General features: G+C 40.2%; 1 protein-coding gene across 1 annotated transcript; it reads left to right on the forward strand.

Moving 5' to 3' along the window:
• The first annotated feature begins 891 nt into the window (after positions 1 to 891).
• LOC117362801 (zona pellucida sperm-binding protein 4-like) lies at positions 892 to 13,836 on the forward strand. The gene is made up of 12 exons (XM_033949792.1): positions 892 to 1,128; positions 2,033 to 2,154; positions 3,266 to 3,362; positions 5,348 to 5,503; positions 8,231 to 8,415; positions 9,926 to 10,023; positions 11,616 to 11,743; positions 12,032 to 12,221; positions 12,294 to 12,441; positions 12,750 to 12,825; positions 13,052 to 13,159; positions 13,553 to 13,836. Exons 1-12 carry the CDS (start codon positions 939 to 941, stop codon positions 13,687 to 13,689), a joined length of 1,635 nt encoding a protein of 544 aa, XP_033805683.1. The 5' UTR covers positions 892 to 938; the 3' UTR covers positions 13,690 to 13,836.
• Positions 13,837 to 17,920: the final 4,084 nt, after the last annotated feature.

The following is a 17,920-nucleotide window of genomic DNA, read 5'->3' on the forward strand; positions in this document are numbered from 1 at the left end:
TTATTTTTTAAAAAGACAGAACTATTTTAACACAAAATAATTTGACCGTAAAAAAAAGAAAGAGCCCAAAACATTGCAAACTGATATTTTGAGCAATCTACTTCCACATTTTATAACCCAATATTCAGAGTGAAAGAATTTATCTTTATTGAAATCAGACTAATTATATCCCAATTTTACAAAAAATAAATACCATCTGTTTTGAAGTTATAAAAAAAAAAGAGAGGTCTAAGACTGGAGTTAAAAACATTTGGCAAGTCACATGGATCGATCGGTTGTTTGATCTAAAGGCAATCTTAAAGCAGAATAGCTTAATTAAGGGACCCTTTTACAAATCCACGGTAGCGATTCTCTTATGGCAAAGGCACCAAAACCCTTAGGAATTGAACGGGCTTGGGTGCATTTGCCGCGGGGGAATTGCTACCGCGGCTTTGTAAAAAGAGCTCTAACCGAGCTGTGTTTAGCATAGACAGAGAGCAGGAGAAAAGAGCTAGCGAATAAGGACTGTTGCACATGGTACGTGCACATATCTCTTAAGTTAGAAAAAATATTTTATTAAGCTTCCTTTTACAGGAAGTGTTTTCTTTGAAACTCATAAACCTCTGTGCAAGATCATTCAAAAGCCATTATGCATTTGAGCTGTGAGTCATTTTGAGAACTAATTGATTCATTAAGCCTGTATTTGATAAACCTTCCCCCTAACAAGCCTAAGCCAGGTCTGGTTTTCCCCACTGTCTTTTGTGGGCTTGTAGTTCCAAAAAAAAAAAAAAAAAAAGCAGGACTTTGAGGCCATAATGCCATGAGGCAAAACTAGGACTGGATCAGCCTGTCAGGACTGGCCTTTTCACCTGAGGCTTGTTCACATCTGGCAGACTCAGTATATAAAGGTTTGTTCCATAGGGCAAGCTTTATGGGTTGCTGGGTGAAGGGATAGTAAGATGGGTGGTATGGCAAGGCATATGGTAGCGCTTGGGCTTTTGTTAATGTGTTGTTTTTCTAAGGTTGGAGGTATACAAGATGATTTAGGAGCTAACCTAAAGCAGCTTCAGCTTTATTGTGGCAATACTGATATGAAGTTTAAGCTTCCTATGCTGAGTGAGGATGCTTCTTTCCAACTGACTGTTCTGAGTGAGTGTTTCTCCCTGTTTTATTATAAAATGCTTAACTTCAAAATTAAATACTTATTAATTTTGCTTGAATAAATGACTTCCTTTCAATTGAAAACTTCATTACTTTGCTGAGCGCTCAAGCTAAACCCCTTCTCTGAAAGCAGTGTTTTTTAAACAAATAAGACCTACTTTACGGTGTTCAGATATTCCATATAATGCTGATGAATATTTAAATTGGGTTAGTAAAGCCTACTTAATTGTAGCCGAGTCTAGTGTTGTGTAGCCCTTCTGGAGGCCTAAGTTGCCATTAAATAAATAAGCATTGCATGTTATCTATCTCGTCACCACAAGAAAAAGCTTCTTTAACGGCTGTTTTTTAAGTTGAATAGTGGTCTGTTTGTTTTGTTTTGTTTTCAGCTTTTATATGATATACTACACTTAACTCCTTTTTTTTTTCTTTTTTTTCTTTTTTTTAAATCTTCATGCTTTTAAATCTTTAAAGCTTTAAGACCTGGTTCAGTAATATAATTCTTTCTAAGATGAATGCTAAAAATGGAGGTAGCTACCTTCAGTCTAAGGGCTGCAAACAAGTTGCATTTTCAACAAACTTGTTTGCACTGTTTCTGTGGTCTACATGGACATCTTAAATATAACTGGCTTGTTGTACTTAAGTCATGCTTTTGCCATAAAGTGACTGGGTTCTAGTTATAATATTAATCTTACTGATAGCCGCTTGTTAAAACTAACATGACAGCTAACGGGGAAACAACTTGAACACATCATGATACAAATACCAAGTCTAGGTAATCATTCTGATTGTAAAGAACACTCTCTTTCAGCAATAAATCTCTCCCCACTACTAAGTTTAGGCATGAAGGAAGCAATGAGCTGTTTATCTGAATTTTGGCATGTTTTCTCTTTAGCTAAAGATGGAAAACTACATGCTCTCCATAATGATACTAGCTGTGGGATATCAGTATTTCAGAATCCAGATGGTTCTGTGTCTGTCAGTAGTACCTATGTAGGCTGCTATGTTTATGAAAAGGTAAGATAAGACAATTTTTTTTTTCCAGTTAAGATCACATTTTATGACACACTGTATAGGCTCACAATTCAATACTGACTTTCCAACATGGGGGAAACAGTTTTGTTCTTTCCCTGGAAAATTCCTTTAGCTATAATCTGCCTTCTTAAAAGAACTGTTAAGATGTCGCCTGACTGACACCATTTATGCTGGTGACCGGCATACAAACTAGTCATATTGTCCACCCCTTGTAAATCAGATGGTCATAATTCAGAGCAAATTGACCCCAGCAAGTTAACATATCTGGCCAGACCTAGCAGTGCTCCTCTTTGGTTCAGGGAGGGGGTGGGGGACTGAGTGCAGCTACTGACCGTAACAAGGTTACTTTAGAAAGCTCAATGTGCTGGACAATAAACTAGGGAACCTTAATACTAGTCTAGCTTTATTATCCTGCTGGATAAAATGGGACGTATTCCTAACTCTATCCAGGACTGAGAAAGTACTTGCTCTAGTACAGGGGTCTCAAAGTTCCTCCTTGAGGGCTGCAATCCAGTTGGGTTTTCAGGATTTCCCCAATGAATATGCATGAGATCTATGTGCATGCATTGCTTTCAATGCATATTCATTGGGGAAATCCTGAAAACCCGACTGGATTGTGGCCCTCAAGGAGGGACTTTGAGATCCTTGCTCTAGTAGTACCTAATGACTAGAATGTTATTTCTACTGGGAAGTGTTCCATGTAGACAAAAGGAAAAGTGTGTAACTGGATAAGAGCATCAATGACCTTCAGTGACATCTTGCTTCACTCTGCAGCCCTACATAAATATGTAAATTAAGTACAAGATATGCATGTGTTACCTCTATTGTATGTGAGTCTTATGTATACTGTAGTTAACCTGATTGGCTGGACATGCCCTGAGATTGAGTTGGGAACCCCTGGCCTAGCAACTGAAGATCTGATACATGTTAAGTCTTACCGTTGTCGATATACTGCTGCCTTTTAACTGAAGTAGCTTTTCCATTAGTGTTTGAGTATGACTACAGAGACCTAATATAAGCATTCCTTTAAAGCTGGCCTAGGCAGCTGATGGATGGGGAGAGTAAGAAGTTGTTTCCCTGTTTTTGTTCTCAGAACAATGACTATGTAATGACAGTTGGGATTGCAGGAAGAGATGGTACCAGAGCATGGACTGTAGTGGAAAAAGAACTGAGGTGTTCAATCCAGCCAGGTACAGTCGCTACATTTGACTTGTTCTCTACCTGTTTGAGCTTTCTAGCTTCAAAGTAGGTGCATTATAGTAATTATTAAAATAAAACAAAAAAAAACCCTAGCCCTTCTACATACCACCGCTATCTAGATTAGTGGCTTTCAACACTACTTCAGGATTTTGATAGGCATGAGAACTTGCAAACTAATGACTGGGCTCAGAATAGAGGTGTGTACGGAGGCATAATCTGATTCCTCATCCTAGCTGATTCTTTTCCATCTCTGGCATAAATGGTTCATGTCACAGTACTTAAATTCTATCCTCATATACCTAATCTAGAAACACCATTCTAGATTTTTATTCAGTACAGGAATCCCAACAGTCATGCCAGTGAATAAAGTAATATGCTATACAGTAGTATGGGATAGGACAATAACATTTTCAAGCTTGTTTGCTCTTTAAATTGCATGCACTGTAGAAGCCTAAACTTGACGGACTTTTAAAAACTCAGTCTGGAACCGTGGTATAGGTATTCTGAAATGCAAACTTGTATACAAAATTGAATTAAGAGCAAGGCTTCTTTCACCATGGTCCTTTACATCTTGTAACCTTTTGGCATAACAAACCCTATTCAAACTTTGCATAAAAGTACAATCTAAACATTTCATGGGATATGTAAAGTTAACATAATACTGGAAAAATGAAGAAAAGCAGAATTAGAAGCTAGCCTTTATAGGCTACTGGTAGCTAGCAGTTGCTTTTTCAAGAACTTTGAGGGATTGGAAGGACGCATTGGCACCAAATATTACCTTCTGGTGTAATCCTGTATGTTCTGCTCACCTTGACACCATCTCTGCTATTTGGGTTCTTCTTTTGGTGTCATGTGGCCAGTTGCTGGACTAATTTTGGGTGGACCTTGCTGTGGTTGTAGGGGGAGGACAGGGGTTGGATGAAGGTCACACCATCTGATAAGTTTTGAGTTGACTTGGTTAAATTGAAACTAATAAAGGTAAGGATGTAAGCTAGAAAAGAGACTAGTATGCTGAAAGGAGCATAGTCAATAGGACATCTTGAGTCCAACTTTGTTTTGAGAAACATCCAAAAATTGAGTGGAGTAAAATGTTCACTTTAGAACCCACAAGATGTGGTGGTGGATTTTTGGGTAGGGTTTTTCCCACGAATATGGCCTAGCTAGACATCGAAAGTCCCAAGTTTCTAAAAATGTCCAAAACAAGTCATTTGCATGTAGGTGGACTACCATTTTAAATACACACCAACAGAGCTTTGAACTTCAATTTAAGGGTACCAGGTACACATCTTGCCATAACACCTGTATATTATATGGTGAACCCTTAATGCCTGCAGGTGTCCACTATATGGCAGTACAGTGGGACTTAGGTGGGTATACTACTTAGTGTGGCCTATGGGCTTGGGTCCTGTTTTCTGCAGTCAAACTACACTGCCCACCAGGCTACTCCAGAGAACTGTTTGCCGTCCTACTAGGACAGGCCATAATATCTGCAGCTGTCGGACAGATATGTACTGCTTCATGCAGATATTTTGAGAGGGGGAGTGTGGGGGCCATATCTTCATTCCTCCAGTAGTCATCTGGGTACCTCAGTTTGGGTAACTCTGGCCCTTATTAATTTTAAAAACATGTCTAGCCCAAAAAGTTCAAATTGTGCCCTGGATGTCTTGTAAAATGTTTATCACTGTAAAATATCCAAGTGCTAAGCCTGTCCTAAGCCCACCCAAAACACCTGTAACATACCCCCTTAAGATTTAGATCAATGAGACAACTACCAGAAAAATGTCCTAAGTTGGTTTTGGAAAATGCCTAATTGGATGCTTTGCCTAGTAAGATGTGTGCTAGTTTATGCCATCTTTGGATATTTATTTAATTTGTAAATGAGCCCATAAGTGTGTGTAAAACAGGACTTGTATCACGAGTTAAACATTGTTGTTTTTATAAACATAACATTGTAAGCTTTTTGGTTTTTCTTCAGTCCATGATGCTCCAAGCTCTAGTCAATGTGCTAATACCAAGAAAGTCAATAGATTAAGTTGTGCTGATAAATCAGTGAACCAAGATCTCTGCCACAAGAGAAACTGCTGTTACGATCCCAGAGACCTCGTTCATCCCTGCTTCTTTGGCAATGCAGGTTAGTGTGAAATGACTTAACACACGATGCCACTAAGGCCTAGTCCTTTCAGTGAAACACAAGCTAAGGAAGTTGAAGACTTAAGAAGGGGGGTTACAATTTCATTTGACATCTGTACACACTTATAGTAAGTACTGCAATTGGAGGGGGAGATGTGGTCCTAAGTCTTGGACTCAAGATTTGTGCACTTGTAGGAATTTTAATGTATTCTAAATGTAAACAAGCGGTGCAGTCCAGAAGATCCCTTAAGTTATCTGTCAGATTTTTCAACTTCTCTTTCAGATACAGGCTCAGTTCTTTGAGCAAACTGAAGCAGATATCACAGCATCCTTATAGTATGCTCTAGGGGGGGGACATGCTATGCAAGGATATAAGTCTAACTTGTATCTAAACTTTTAAGCTTCTAAATCTGCACAATGGCTGGGGTGCAGTAAAGATACAGACTGGATCGCTGTTGGCCGATACTATAGACCTGTCCTGGAGGACCATCAGGTCAATTGGGTTTTCAGGCTAGCCCTAATGAATATGCATAAGTGACTTGCATATAATGGAAGTGACAGGCATGCAAATCCCTTCCATGCATATTCATTAGGGCTAGTCTGAAAACCCAATTGGCCTGGTGATCCTCCTGGACAGAGTTGGGAACCACTGCTATAGACCATTGACTAATTCTACATCAGTTGTCATCAGGACTTCTGATCTAGCACTCGCTTAGTGTACTTCATATTTCTCAGAACACTCTAGTTACTATTTAACATGGTGTCATTGAAGTCATTCACACAGACTACGGAGTACATCAGATCAATCCTCTCCTCTTAATATTTTTCTTGCTCCTCTTCTGACTCTGGGTCTATCAATTGGATTCACCATGTATGCATATGCTGACGATATTCAGTTACTTCACCCTGTAGACTCCAACAATCCAAATGACATTTTAGATATTAATCTCAAACTAGAAAAGATCAGTTGGTGGCTAAATGACATATTGCTTTATTCCTGAAACAATGCTGTTTCATTGTAACAAAACCTTCTCTGATTGCTCCTGTTTGTCTCTAATCTATATCACTTCAGATTGTAACTACTATTAACTTCTGTGTGACATTTGATAGTAAAAACTAACTTAACCATCAACAAATTAGTTCCATAGTACAAAAATGCTTTCATAGATCACACGTGATAGTTCTATTAAATTTTCTGGGAACTTCATCTTTAAACACTAAGTCACTCGCTAATCATTTCTAGACTAGACTATTGCAATGCAATATATAAAGGGAATAACCCAAAAAATTCAGACAACTGCAAATTAAAAATACTGTGGTTGGACTCCTATCCAAGGCCAAATAAATTTGACTTGTTCCTGATTAATGCACTTTGGTTAATACTTTTCCACAAAGTAACTTAAAAATTTTTCCTTCTAACATTCGAATCCAGAACTATTCCACTCACCCAGCATTTGATTGATTATTCCCTATAACTCTATACTACTACAATCAAATCAGTCTTTTAGTCATACCTTCATTACATCAAATTGATTTGCGAGTGGTATCAACAATCTTCTCTAACTGCTCCCCTCCCCCCCCCCCCCCCCCCCCCACACAATTATAGAACTGCAGAATCATCTCTGGATAGATTCAAATCTAACTGAAATCAAATGCATCTTTTTAAAGTTTTTTTATAACCCCCCTCAAATAACTCTAAAATACACAAATGAAATTATTCCCCCCAACCTATTATATGATTACATCTGTTCTATTAGCCTACATTTTAATCCATTTTACCTTTGTATGCTGCTTAGAAATTTGAGGTATATCAAAATTTTACTAAACTTGAGGCAATGAAAATGGTAAAGGGATGACTTAACCTATGAGGAATGGCTAAAGTGGCTAGGGCTCTTCAGCTTGGAGAACAGATAGCTCAGAGTGATATGCTAGAGGTCTACAAAATACTGAGTGGAGTAGATGTGAAGTGCTTGTTTACTCTTTAATACTAGAACTAGGGGGCATGCAATGAAGCTACTAAGTAGTAGATTTAAAACAGAAAAATTATTTAATCACACAAATGTGTAAAGACTCTAAATTCATTGCCAGAGAATGTGGTGAATCCAGTTGGCTTGGCATAGCTCTAAGTTTTGGATAAATTAGAAGTCCATAGGCCATTATTGATATGGCTTGGGGAAATCCACTGTTAAGATAAGCTGCATGAAATGTGTTTTACTACTTGGGATCTAGCTAGTTACTTAGGACCTGGGTTGGCCTCTGGAAACAGGATACTGGTTTATGTTCATGGCGAGTACCAAAACAAGTGAGAACTAAAGCTATCCTGTATAAGGTGTGTTTTCTAGTTGGTCATAAAAGGGTTTCAGATTCACACAACATATAGCAAAAATTACTACAGTATGTGAACTACACATGTTCATAGCACAAGCCATACAAGTTAGGTATTTCAAGCCTAAAAGCAAATGAGTTCAGGGGGTGTAATTGCATTTGGAAGATGTTGCTTTGCTTTCAGGACACTTGAAGCTGAAACTTCACTTGAGCAATTGCTATCCTAGTAAAACTTATCTTCAGAAGACTGCTAACCCTTGATTCACTTCAGCCAAATTTTCATCACCAGTCAAGACAAGTGTCTAAAAATAGCTTTAATGTAGAATAAAAGATGGAATCCTTAACAGTATCTTATGCTGCAGTGAGCAGTTATGCATCTTAATATAAATTGCTTGTCTTTTAGTGACTGCACAGTGCACCCAGGATGGGCAGTTCTCCATTGCAATATCAAAGGATGTGACCCTTCCATCTCTCAACTTGAGTTCTATCAGACTGGTCAGAGGACAGTCAGGGTGTGGCCCTGTAGCACAGAACAAAGCTTTCCTCCACTTCAGATTTCCCCTGTCAGCCTGTGGGACTCTTTCACACGTGAGTGAGCACATGTAACTGGAGCTTGAGTCTGGCACTTTAGTTTACATCTATGGTGACAGTTAAGCCATAGCTGCTGGTGACCCTTGTAGGCATAGGTGCCAGCCTATCAAAATGACGGGGTCTGCTGAACACAGTGAAGTATATGAGCACCCACAAAGCAGGCCCCATGTTTTTTAAAAACTTGGTTCTAGAGAATGACATGGGGACAAATTTGTCCCCGTCCCCACAGGAACTCAATTTTCCAGCCCCATCCCTGTGAGTTTTGTCACTATTCCTGTCCCTGCCCCATTCCTGTAAACTCTGCCTTAACCACACAAGCCTTGAACACTTATGATAAAGTGTTTGAGGCTTGTGCAGATGAGGACAGAGCTTTCAGGAATGGGACAGGAAAGAACTCGGAGTTGGTAAAATGAGTCCCCGCAGGGACAGGTAAAAATTTGTCCCCGTGTCATTCTCTTCTTGTCATTCTGTTCATTGCCACTTGCCTGTGAGTAAAAGTAAAGCAGGTGACTAACCTCAATACTTAATCAGATTTTAGGCATCATGCTTTACTGCTGTTTTGATTTGGGTATGTACACATGAATGATCTAGCTTAGACAGAATAGCTTGGGCAGCTATACCATAAACTACAAGCATCAGCTGGCATATCACACTGAACAACCAGGGTTACCCTGGTTTTCTCTGGGGAAACCCCAGATGCATGACCCCACCCTGGTCCACCTCCAGTCCTGACCCCACAAAGCCACCTCTCCTTTCAGACAAGCTCCAGTCACACCTAGAACACGTGCGGATGTGTGGGACATCTGTACATGCTCAGAGGCCCTCCAGACATGGCCAGAGCTCACTGGGGCTTTCCAAAACCCATAAAAATGCTGGGTTTTGGAAAGTCTGTTCAGGAGCCTGGACAATAAGTTCTCTAAAAAGAGGACATGTCTGGGTTTTCCTGTACTAGGGATCCCCAGTCAGTCTTTATGTATTTTTAGACCAGGGCTGCCAAAGTAGATCTCTAAAGATCGGACTTGGGCAGCCCTGTTAGACTATTCACAAGTGAATCTGAGACTTGTATGCAAATCTCATGAATATTCATTGTGGACATCCTGAAAGTGATTGGCTAGTAATCCCGAATACAAGTTTGGGAACCACTGCTATAATATTTTGTAATTCGCTGATTGTCCATGTGAACCGCCTAGAAGTCAGTTTGACTATGGTGGTATAGAAAAATAATGTTGTAGTAGCAGTAGCAGCCTGCTTTCATCCACAGCTATGCTTCAATTTAGACTTCATGTCCAAAATGTGAGTGACAAGAGATTTCAGGAGTATTCTCATTCAGGGCTTGGCTTCGACACATCCAATGTAAACTAATTGGTCCCCCTGAACAGTATATTATGTAAATGGCTCTAACATCGTCCATGATACAAGTTTAGTGCCGTTTTGCCTATTGAATGGGTAATGTGACTGCATTTTCTTGACGAGGACACTAAATGCAGTTCTGTCATACTTTATACAGGTATATGGGGATCAGGCAGTTTATGAGAATGAGATCATGGCAGAAAAGACTATAAGAACACGGAAGGGAGTCTCTATTACCCGGGACAGCACATTCAGGTAATGTCTCTAGTAAAAGGATTTACAATGAATCTGAGGTAGTTATAGGCTTAAAACAACCTAAAGATGTGGCACAAGTGTTCCAAGGCCCTGTTTCAGCAGGAGGGCTGGTTAGGATGGATCCTTACATTTTGAGGTGCTAATCTAAAAATTACCAGATTGGCATGAACACTACTGAAATTACTCCCCACCCCCCTTTTTTTTTCTTAATTTTTTTAGCCTGCATTCAACTTTGGTAGGTGCCCTACCAGCGCCTAACTTAAAGGCACCATTTATAGAATATGGACTTTACTGTTGTGTGGTCTGATCCATCCAAATGGTGCTTTTTTTTTTTTTTTTTTTTTTCTTCCAGGAAAGTCTAGGACAGTGTTCTTAAACCTTTTGACACCTATGGACCGGCGGAAATAAAATTTATTTTGCAGACCGGCAGTTGAACACTGGGCTTAGTTGTGTCCCAGATCCCGCCCCGTAATAGTACTAATTGTAACACCATTTTTTCCATTCATTTTTATATAAACACACACACAATATAATCGTGTTAACACAATTATTAACCACAAATTTAAACTACACAAAGCACACTATGCTTCTCAATGTTCATTCCTACCAGAACACAGATAACCCCATGCAATTAAGGGACCAAAAATTAAGGGCTCCTCTTATAAACTACCACCTGCTCAAGAGGAGGCAGTAGCAGCTAGCACGTGCGGCATTTTAGCACACTTTAAGCATGCAATAAAATCACTAGTGTGCCTTTGTAAAAGGAGCCTTAAAAGTACTAATATATAAAAACAAACCCTAAGATGCAAGACTCTACATGCAGTATAACCCCAGAGAGAAAAAAACCAAATGCATTTCTTCCTGAAAAGACAGCAGATGTAAATCACTAAATTCAAAAGTAAAAATCATTTCCCTACCATTGTTCTCATCCCTCCATGCTTGCCTGCTCCTGCCTGGCCATTTTATGCCAGCCTTCTTCCCTCCCCCCCCCCCCCAGTGTTATCTTCAGGCTGACTCCCTCTTCCTCAGTGCTGCCGTGCACAAAACCATGCTCCTCACATGTTCTGCGCCTCATCTAGAAGCCTTCCTTCTGACTTTGTGACATCAGAGGGAAGGCTTCTATTTCAGGCATAGGATGCACGTGGAGCCACGGCTTTGTGCACTGCAGCACTGAAGAAGAGGGAGCTGGCCTGAAGACAGACAACACCGCGTCAATCGCACTGTGGACTAGCAGCTAAAGAGCACTGTCTGGGGCCCGATGCACATGCCGGCCTTGTGGACCAGCAGAAAATTTCTGTGGACAGGCACCAGTCCACGGACTGGCAGTTGAACACTGGTCTAGGAGACAATGTAGGGTTTTGGTTGTTAACCTTATAGCCAAGTCAACAAGTGCAAGAAACATGTAGGTATGGTATACACTTCCTGGCAAATTTTTTTTTTTTTTTTTTATACTTGAGGCAATGGTGACTTGCCCAATATCACAAGGAGCTGCAGTGGCCTGACTGGCATGGGGGTACTCTAGGACTGACTTGGAAACTGATTTTCAACTATGCTAGCTTGAATTTTTCTGACTAGGTCACTTCCTCCTTCAGGTTGAGTGTACAATGCATCTTTGCTGCCAGCAGTGTCCACCCTCTGAAAGTTGAGGTATTCACTCTGGGCCCACCCCCTCCAGTCTCTAGTCAAGGGCCCCTACTGTTGGAGATGAGAATTGCTGAAGGTAATGAGCCATTCTATATTAGCTGTTACACTATAAATGGAATTGCATTCTAAGAACGTCATAGCATGTACCAATGAGGATGGCTGACATTGGCAGCAAGTCCATTCAGAATTAACTAAAATGGATAGAATGAAGTCTTGCAGCGATGTATCAGGCAACTTTGCCCTTTAACTTGAATAAGAAAAAAATCAGGCTGTTAAATGGTTCATTTTGTGTCGATGGCTAGCTTGGGAAAATCCTGATATTGTATCTCCTTGCTATGATTTCATTTCACTTAATCTGCCACAGATATCCAATATAGTACATACTACAAAGAGGCAGACTATCCTGTAACAAAATTCCTCCGGGACCCAGTTTTTGTCGAAGTTCGCATTCTCCAAAGAGAAGACCCAAATGTGGTTCTAGTGCTGCATCAGTGTTGGGCCACCCCAACTGCAAACCCCCTGCACAAGATGCAATGGCCAGTATTAGTAAATGGGTAAGTACAATATCTAAAAGTGAGATGGCTGGATCTCATAAGGCGTGCTCTTATTGGTATCTTGTTTAACAGGTGTCCGTTCACTGGAGACAACTACATGACACAGCTTGTGTCAGCTGAACAGTCTGCTAGTCTGAGATTCCCATCACACTATAAACGGTTTATTGTGAATGCTTTTGCATTTGTTGACTCTGCCTCCCAGCAAGCACTGAAGGGACAGGTGGGTGTTACACAAGACAAATGAAATAGGCCAGTCATTAACATAATTCTTGTATAGCATGTTTCCTCCATATTTACTGATTAGATATAAGGACTTTGGGGGATGGAGGGAGCAGGGGACTCCAGGAGCTGGAAGGTAAAACTAAAGCTTTTGGGTCCTTCCTGAAGAGAAGGGTGGCATGCAAATAATTGGGTCTCCAGAGCCCAGGAGGAACAACTGTTTCCAAAAAGACAAATGGCACTTTAGCACACAAGGTCTCTGCTTCCTGTATACATAACCCATCTTTAACGTCTGTCTGCATTTCACAGGTTTATTTCCACTGCAGTGCCTCAGCATGTGCTCCTTCTGCAACAGAATCCTGTTCAACTATCTGCATGTCAAGAAGTAAGATTAACAAATGCTAGTGCTGAAATTCTTACTGTCCCCCCACCCCTTATCTTGACTCCATTCCAAGATATGGTATAAGCAGTCTGAAACGACTTCACTGAAATGTTTCTAAATTCCTTTCCATACTTGTGGTGAAACCATTCTCAAGACTTACCAAGAGCTAGTCAACTAGTCTTCCAAAGCTAAAATTAAATGGTATTTTAATGCTGGTTTTCCTCCTTAGGAAAAAGATCTAAGAGTTTGACCCTGGATCAGAGAAGGCTAAGCTTGGTGACAGCTGAAGGACCTGTGCATTTCCATGATATTAATCTACAAGAAACAGTCAATGAAGGTATTGTAAGATGACTGCCTTAATATTCTACATTTTAACCTTTTGGAGGTGGGTTTTAGAAAAATACTGTCCATGTTAAGAGTAATGACTGAGTTCAGGAGCAATTGTGTGACACTAAAGGGCAAGGTTCTAGTAACCTTTTCCCAAGGAACCCCATAATCCTCAAGACAATCTGTGTAGAGGAGTCTAACGGTAGCTCTTCATAGAATTGGGTTAACATTGGTCAAAATCTGCTTTGAGTAGATCATTAGCTAGCTGATCTGATATTGACTTCCCCCACCCCATTTTGTCCTAGACTGCCCTATTTCGTTTTAAATAAAGGCTTTGCCCATGTAGATAAATTATGCTTTTTCTACCTCTATGCATTTAAATTGGTTTTTTTTTTAATTTTAGATTCTTATGAGATCAATCTCTCTCTGGCCTTGGAGTGTGTAAGTGGACTTGTGACTGCTTTAGGTATCATAGCTCTCGCGATGGTAGTTCGGACATTGTGGAAGACTTGCAAACAGACCAAAGTTTTAGACAAGTGAAGTTGAGCATCTTAAAGTTGTCAGGTTATTCTAGATGACTTTTTACTGTACTGTTAAGCACTATTGCACAGCTAATGATAAAACTTTGTACAAATGTCAGTTGCACAGAATGTCCTTTGTACTAATAAACTGCAGTACAAACCTGGAGATCCCTTGAATCATTCTTAGGTTTTAAACTACACACTGAAAATCTATGGAAACTTTTTTTTTTTTTTTTTTCCCCACACCCCCCTCCCCTCCTGAGTGGTAAGCACGTCTTAATTTGGAGTTGTTATAAACCACACTTAAAATTTTGCTATACTGCTACTCAAACCATAAGGAGGGTATGCTTATAGGTTAGGTAGGACTTGTAGCAGGTTTATACTAGAAATAATGGAAGGACAATACTAGAAATCAAAGTCTTTCAAGTTTCTAGTTTTTTATTTGTATTTGAATCGCTGTTTCAAGTTACTAGTTTATTTGTATTCTTTTTGTGAATAGATGTTGAATGAGAGTGATGGTCGGACAATGCTAAAGATGCAAAAACAGACTTTATATTGGCTTTATAATAGCACCCCAAGGGGTTAAACTTTCTACAGGTGCAACTAACTCCATGGCATGAGGTTCTTCCAACAGTTTGTCAAGTCTTCTCCATGACTATGGGAAACAAGGCCCTACATAAAACTAAACTAGTTTTTCTATAGAAAAAAAAAATTATAAACCTGCATATGCAAATGCCAATCTTGTACTGAAATCAACTGATTGCCATTCATGACAGAATGTATTTAAAAAAAAAAAAAAAAAAACCAAAAATACAAAAAAACCTACAACACAACCCTTAGGTATAAATCAACCTCCAGAAAGAACAGAGACATCTTTAATGTGAACATACTGACTTTTTTTTTTTCTTGTATGAATTATAATCTTTTGTGCCTAACTCTGAAGGCTATATATAAATCCAGAGCTGACTCCAGCTTTATCAAACCATAAACATGTTGGTCTGGTAAATTAAAATACAGGGTCATAGGAGTTGGGGCTTTAATGCCTGCTGATCATAAACAAAACCCAGTAATGCCTTTCTGTGGGCAGTTTTATTACTGTTGCTGAGCTAGGGCAATTATGCTTTTGCAAATTGTGTTCAACCTTATAAGACACCGTTTAAAGTCTTATTCCTGGAATTGTCACCATATAGCATAAATCCAATATCAAATTCCAAGCTTCCAACCTTTAGAATATTCTTTCTATTCTAGTTACTCCTTTAAATCCTTAACTGATGTTGCTACTTCTGTTTTAGCCATAGACCTCAAACACCCCTCCTCCGTCCCATAAAGGTTATGATCTCATAACGGGGAGATTCATGTGTAACCTCATTGGTCAAGGCTTATATTTTTAATGGCTGATGCTCAATTTTATATTTATTTTGAACACTTTTTATACTTTAAACGACTAAGTTTTATGTACTTATCTTCAAAAGTGTTGCTGTACTTAGGCTGGTGGACCCGACATGTTTCGCTGCCACTTCGTCAGGGATCCACTCTTGCTGTTAACCACCATCCCGCATAGACTCTTAGGAACATCAGTTAAGGATTTAAAGGAGTAACATAGAAAGAATATTCTAAAGGTTGGAAGCTTGGAATTTGATACTGGATTTTTACAAATATATTGAGCATTTTAAACTGCTCAAGACTTATTTGGGAAATATGTTTGTTGCTGAGCTCAATATAAAAAAGGGGTGTTATGGGTTAATGTGTGTAGTTTTCTTTCCTGTATGTGTAGTTATAACACTCCTAGGTGTTACAACTACACCTTAAAAATTACAAATTTTTACAAATGAGCTCAGTGCAGGTACATTTATTCATTCACTAAGTAGTAATGAATCCTGCAAACTAACAAGGCAGTTAATCTCTTAAGTACATAAAACTAAAATACAGAAGAGTAGACATGGGACTAGATTTACAAAGCAAACAAATTGTGTACCGATCAGTTTCCAACCTCCCTTTGCGACAGATTTCCCTCCTGTGCTATTCACTAATGCCTATAGTGATCTGATCATCCCATGCAAATTAGTAAAACCCCATGCAAAATAGCCAAGCAATTGATTCACTAACAATTGCTTGGCTATTTTGATTGGGTTTTAGAATTGGCAAACAGACTGCTGCAGACCTGCCAGTAACTATTATTGGCAGGTCTGCCTGCATTCCCTCCCCCCCCTTGGCATAGATATTTTGTGTGTTGCACATGCAAAATATCTGCCCCATAAAAGAAACCTAAGAAGAAACAGCAGAAGGAAAGCAGGGAGGAGGTCGCGGCCAGTGCTTCAGAATCACTGCTGTGGTCAATTTTGTCAGCAGGCTAGGGAAGGAGAGGGCAACATTGGACTAGTGCCAAAAAAGGGGGAAGGCATGCCAGCCCATATGAGACCACCAGAGCTGTGGGGCCCAAGGCAATTGCTGTGTTTGCCCTCTCTTAATGCTGGTCCTGGGTACCAGCTAGCTGCAAATGATGTCAGTGACTTAGGCCTCCACCATTGCTCCATAGACATAGTAACATTTAGTAACAGAGTATCCAAGGGTTAGATTCAACTGAATGGATAGTAGTAACATTAAAAACACAAACAAATTAGTATTAGTAATTACTGCAAACATCAAGATGACTCATTGTGTACTAGGTTATAGGATTCCAATTTACCTCTGAGTTCATTGTTGTAGCTTTGCCTACATCTAGTGGCCTCACTGAGGAACTACACTATGCTCTGGAATTTACCCTGCACTTTTGCTTAGGGGCTGATTCTAGAAACAGTGCATACATCAGCTGGTGTCTCCAAAAATAGTGCCAGCCATGTGTTAATCACACATAGGCACCATTACCAGAATTGTGGCTTCCTATCTAACAGATTCAATAGGCACCTTTAATGTAAGCCAGGGTGTTAAGGTGATGGAGAATCACACCTAAAGGATGCCTAAGGTTATTTCCAGTCATAACCATGTCTATTTTGACCTTAAGTACCAGTAGACACCATAATGTAGCTGTGATTCCAATGCCTGTTGGGTAGGTGCTTGCTGGTACCTATTATATTTATGGATTTTTTTTTTACTGTTTTAAACAGCACAGTCAATTACTGTGCCAATTAAACCAAATTAAGTTAGGTAGCAGTAGGATGCCTACCATTGACTAACTTATGGTGTCATTTCCACAACCAGCCCCTTACTGCCTACTATAATAGAGAAAGCTCTCACTGAGACCACAAGCCAAAGATTGATAGGGCATGGAAACAGTGATGATAGTCTGTCTCTCCTTGTGCCATATTCAGAATTTTGTGTCTCAAAGCAATTGGGGGGGAGGGGGGGGGTTGGCAGCAGAAGGGAGTAGGCATCCTTACTAATCCACAAGGGGGGGATGTTGGGGGATTGAAGGGGCTGGTGACAGGAGGGAGTGGGCATCCCTCCTGCCAATCCATGATGGGTCCCTCCTGCTGATTTTGAGGGTGGGTACAGGGGATCCTCTGCCACAGCTGGCTCAACTTATCATGGCAAAGGTATTTTCCCCCAATCAGCTAAGCGGGCAGGACTCTCTGAATCTGCAGCTGGCCACATCTACCTTAAACATCTGAAATGTAGGCTAGCATTTTGCAGGCCTACATTTCAGGCGTCTGTTATGGGTGTAGGGAGATGCCTGGGTCTGCTTAAAATTGCCCAAGACCACTTCTGAGTGAAACTATGCCCAGCCTTAGGTAAGCTTAAGTGTCCCTACACCCACAAAAAATGACTAGTATGGGTGTCCTGCCTTGGCGAGCTGTGTGGTTTTTTTTCTTTTCTTTCTAAAAACATGCATCTCAATTGGCTGCCAGACAGCAGTAGGATGCATACTGCTGCCTACAAGTGGGATGCCCACATGTAGAATCAGCCCCTCAGTTTGTCCTAATATGGCAATTCTATACACCAGACCTACCCCTTTTTTTTTTCTGAATAAGCATTACTAGAACCTGTTGTCTCTTCTCAACTAAACATCGCATCTCAGGGACCTGTTACCTCTGGACAAGGCATCAAATCCCTAGGATCTGCGGTCTCTATTCCACAAGGCATCACATTCCAGAATCTGCCCTTCTGTGGGCATTGCATTCTCAGGATCAGTTCTTACTGCACATCTAAAGAAAATAGATGTGGTGTGGGGTCCACAGGGATCCTTGTTTTATCTCCCTCGGACCTCGTGGGTCCTGCTCACTGTACAGATTCAGGTTTTAACTCCTGCAGAC

The sequence above is a fragment of the Geotrypetes seraphini genome, chromosome 6 (assembly GCF_902459505.1).
Source record: "Geotrypetes seraphini chromosome 6, aGeoSer1.1, whole genome shotgun sequence".
Taxonomy (NCBI): Eukaryota; Metazoa; Chordata; class Amphibia; order Gymnophiona; family Dermophiidae; genus Geotrypetes; species Geotrypetes seraphini.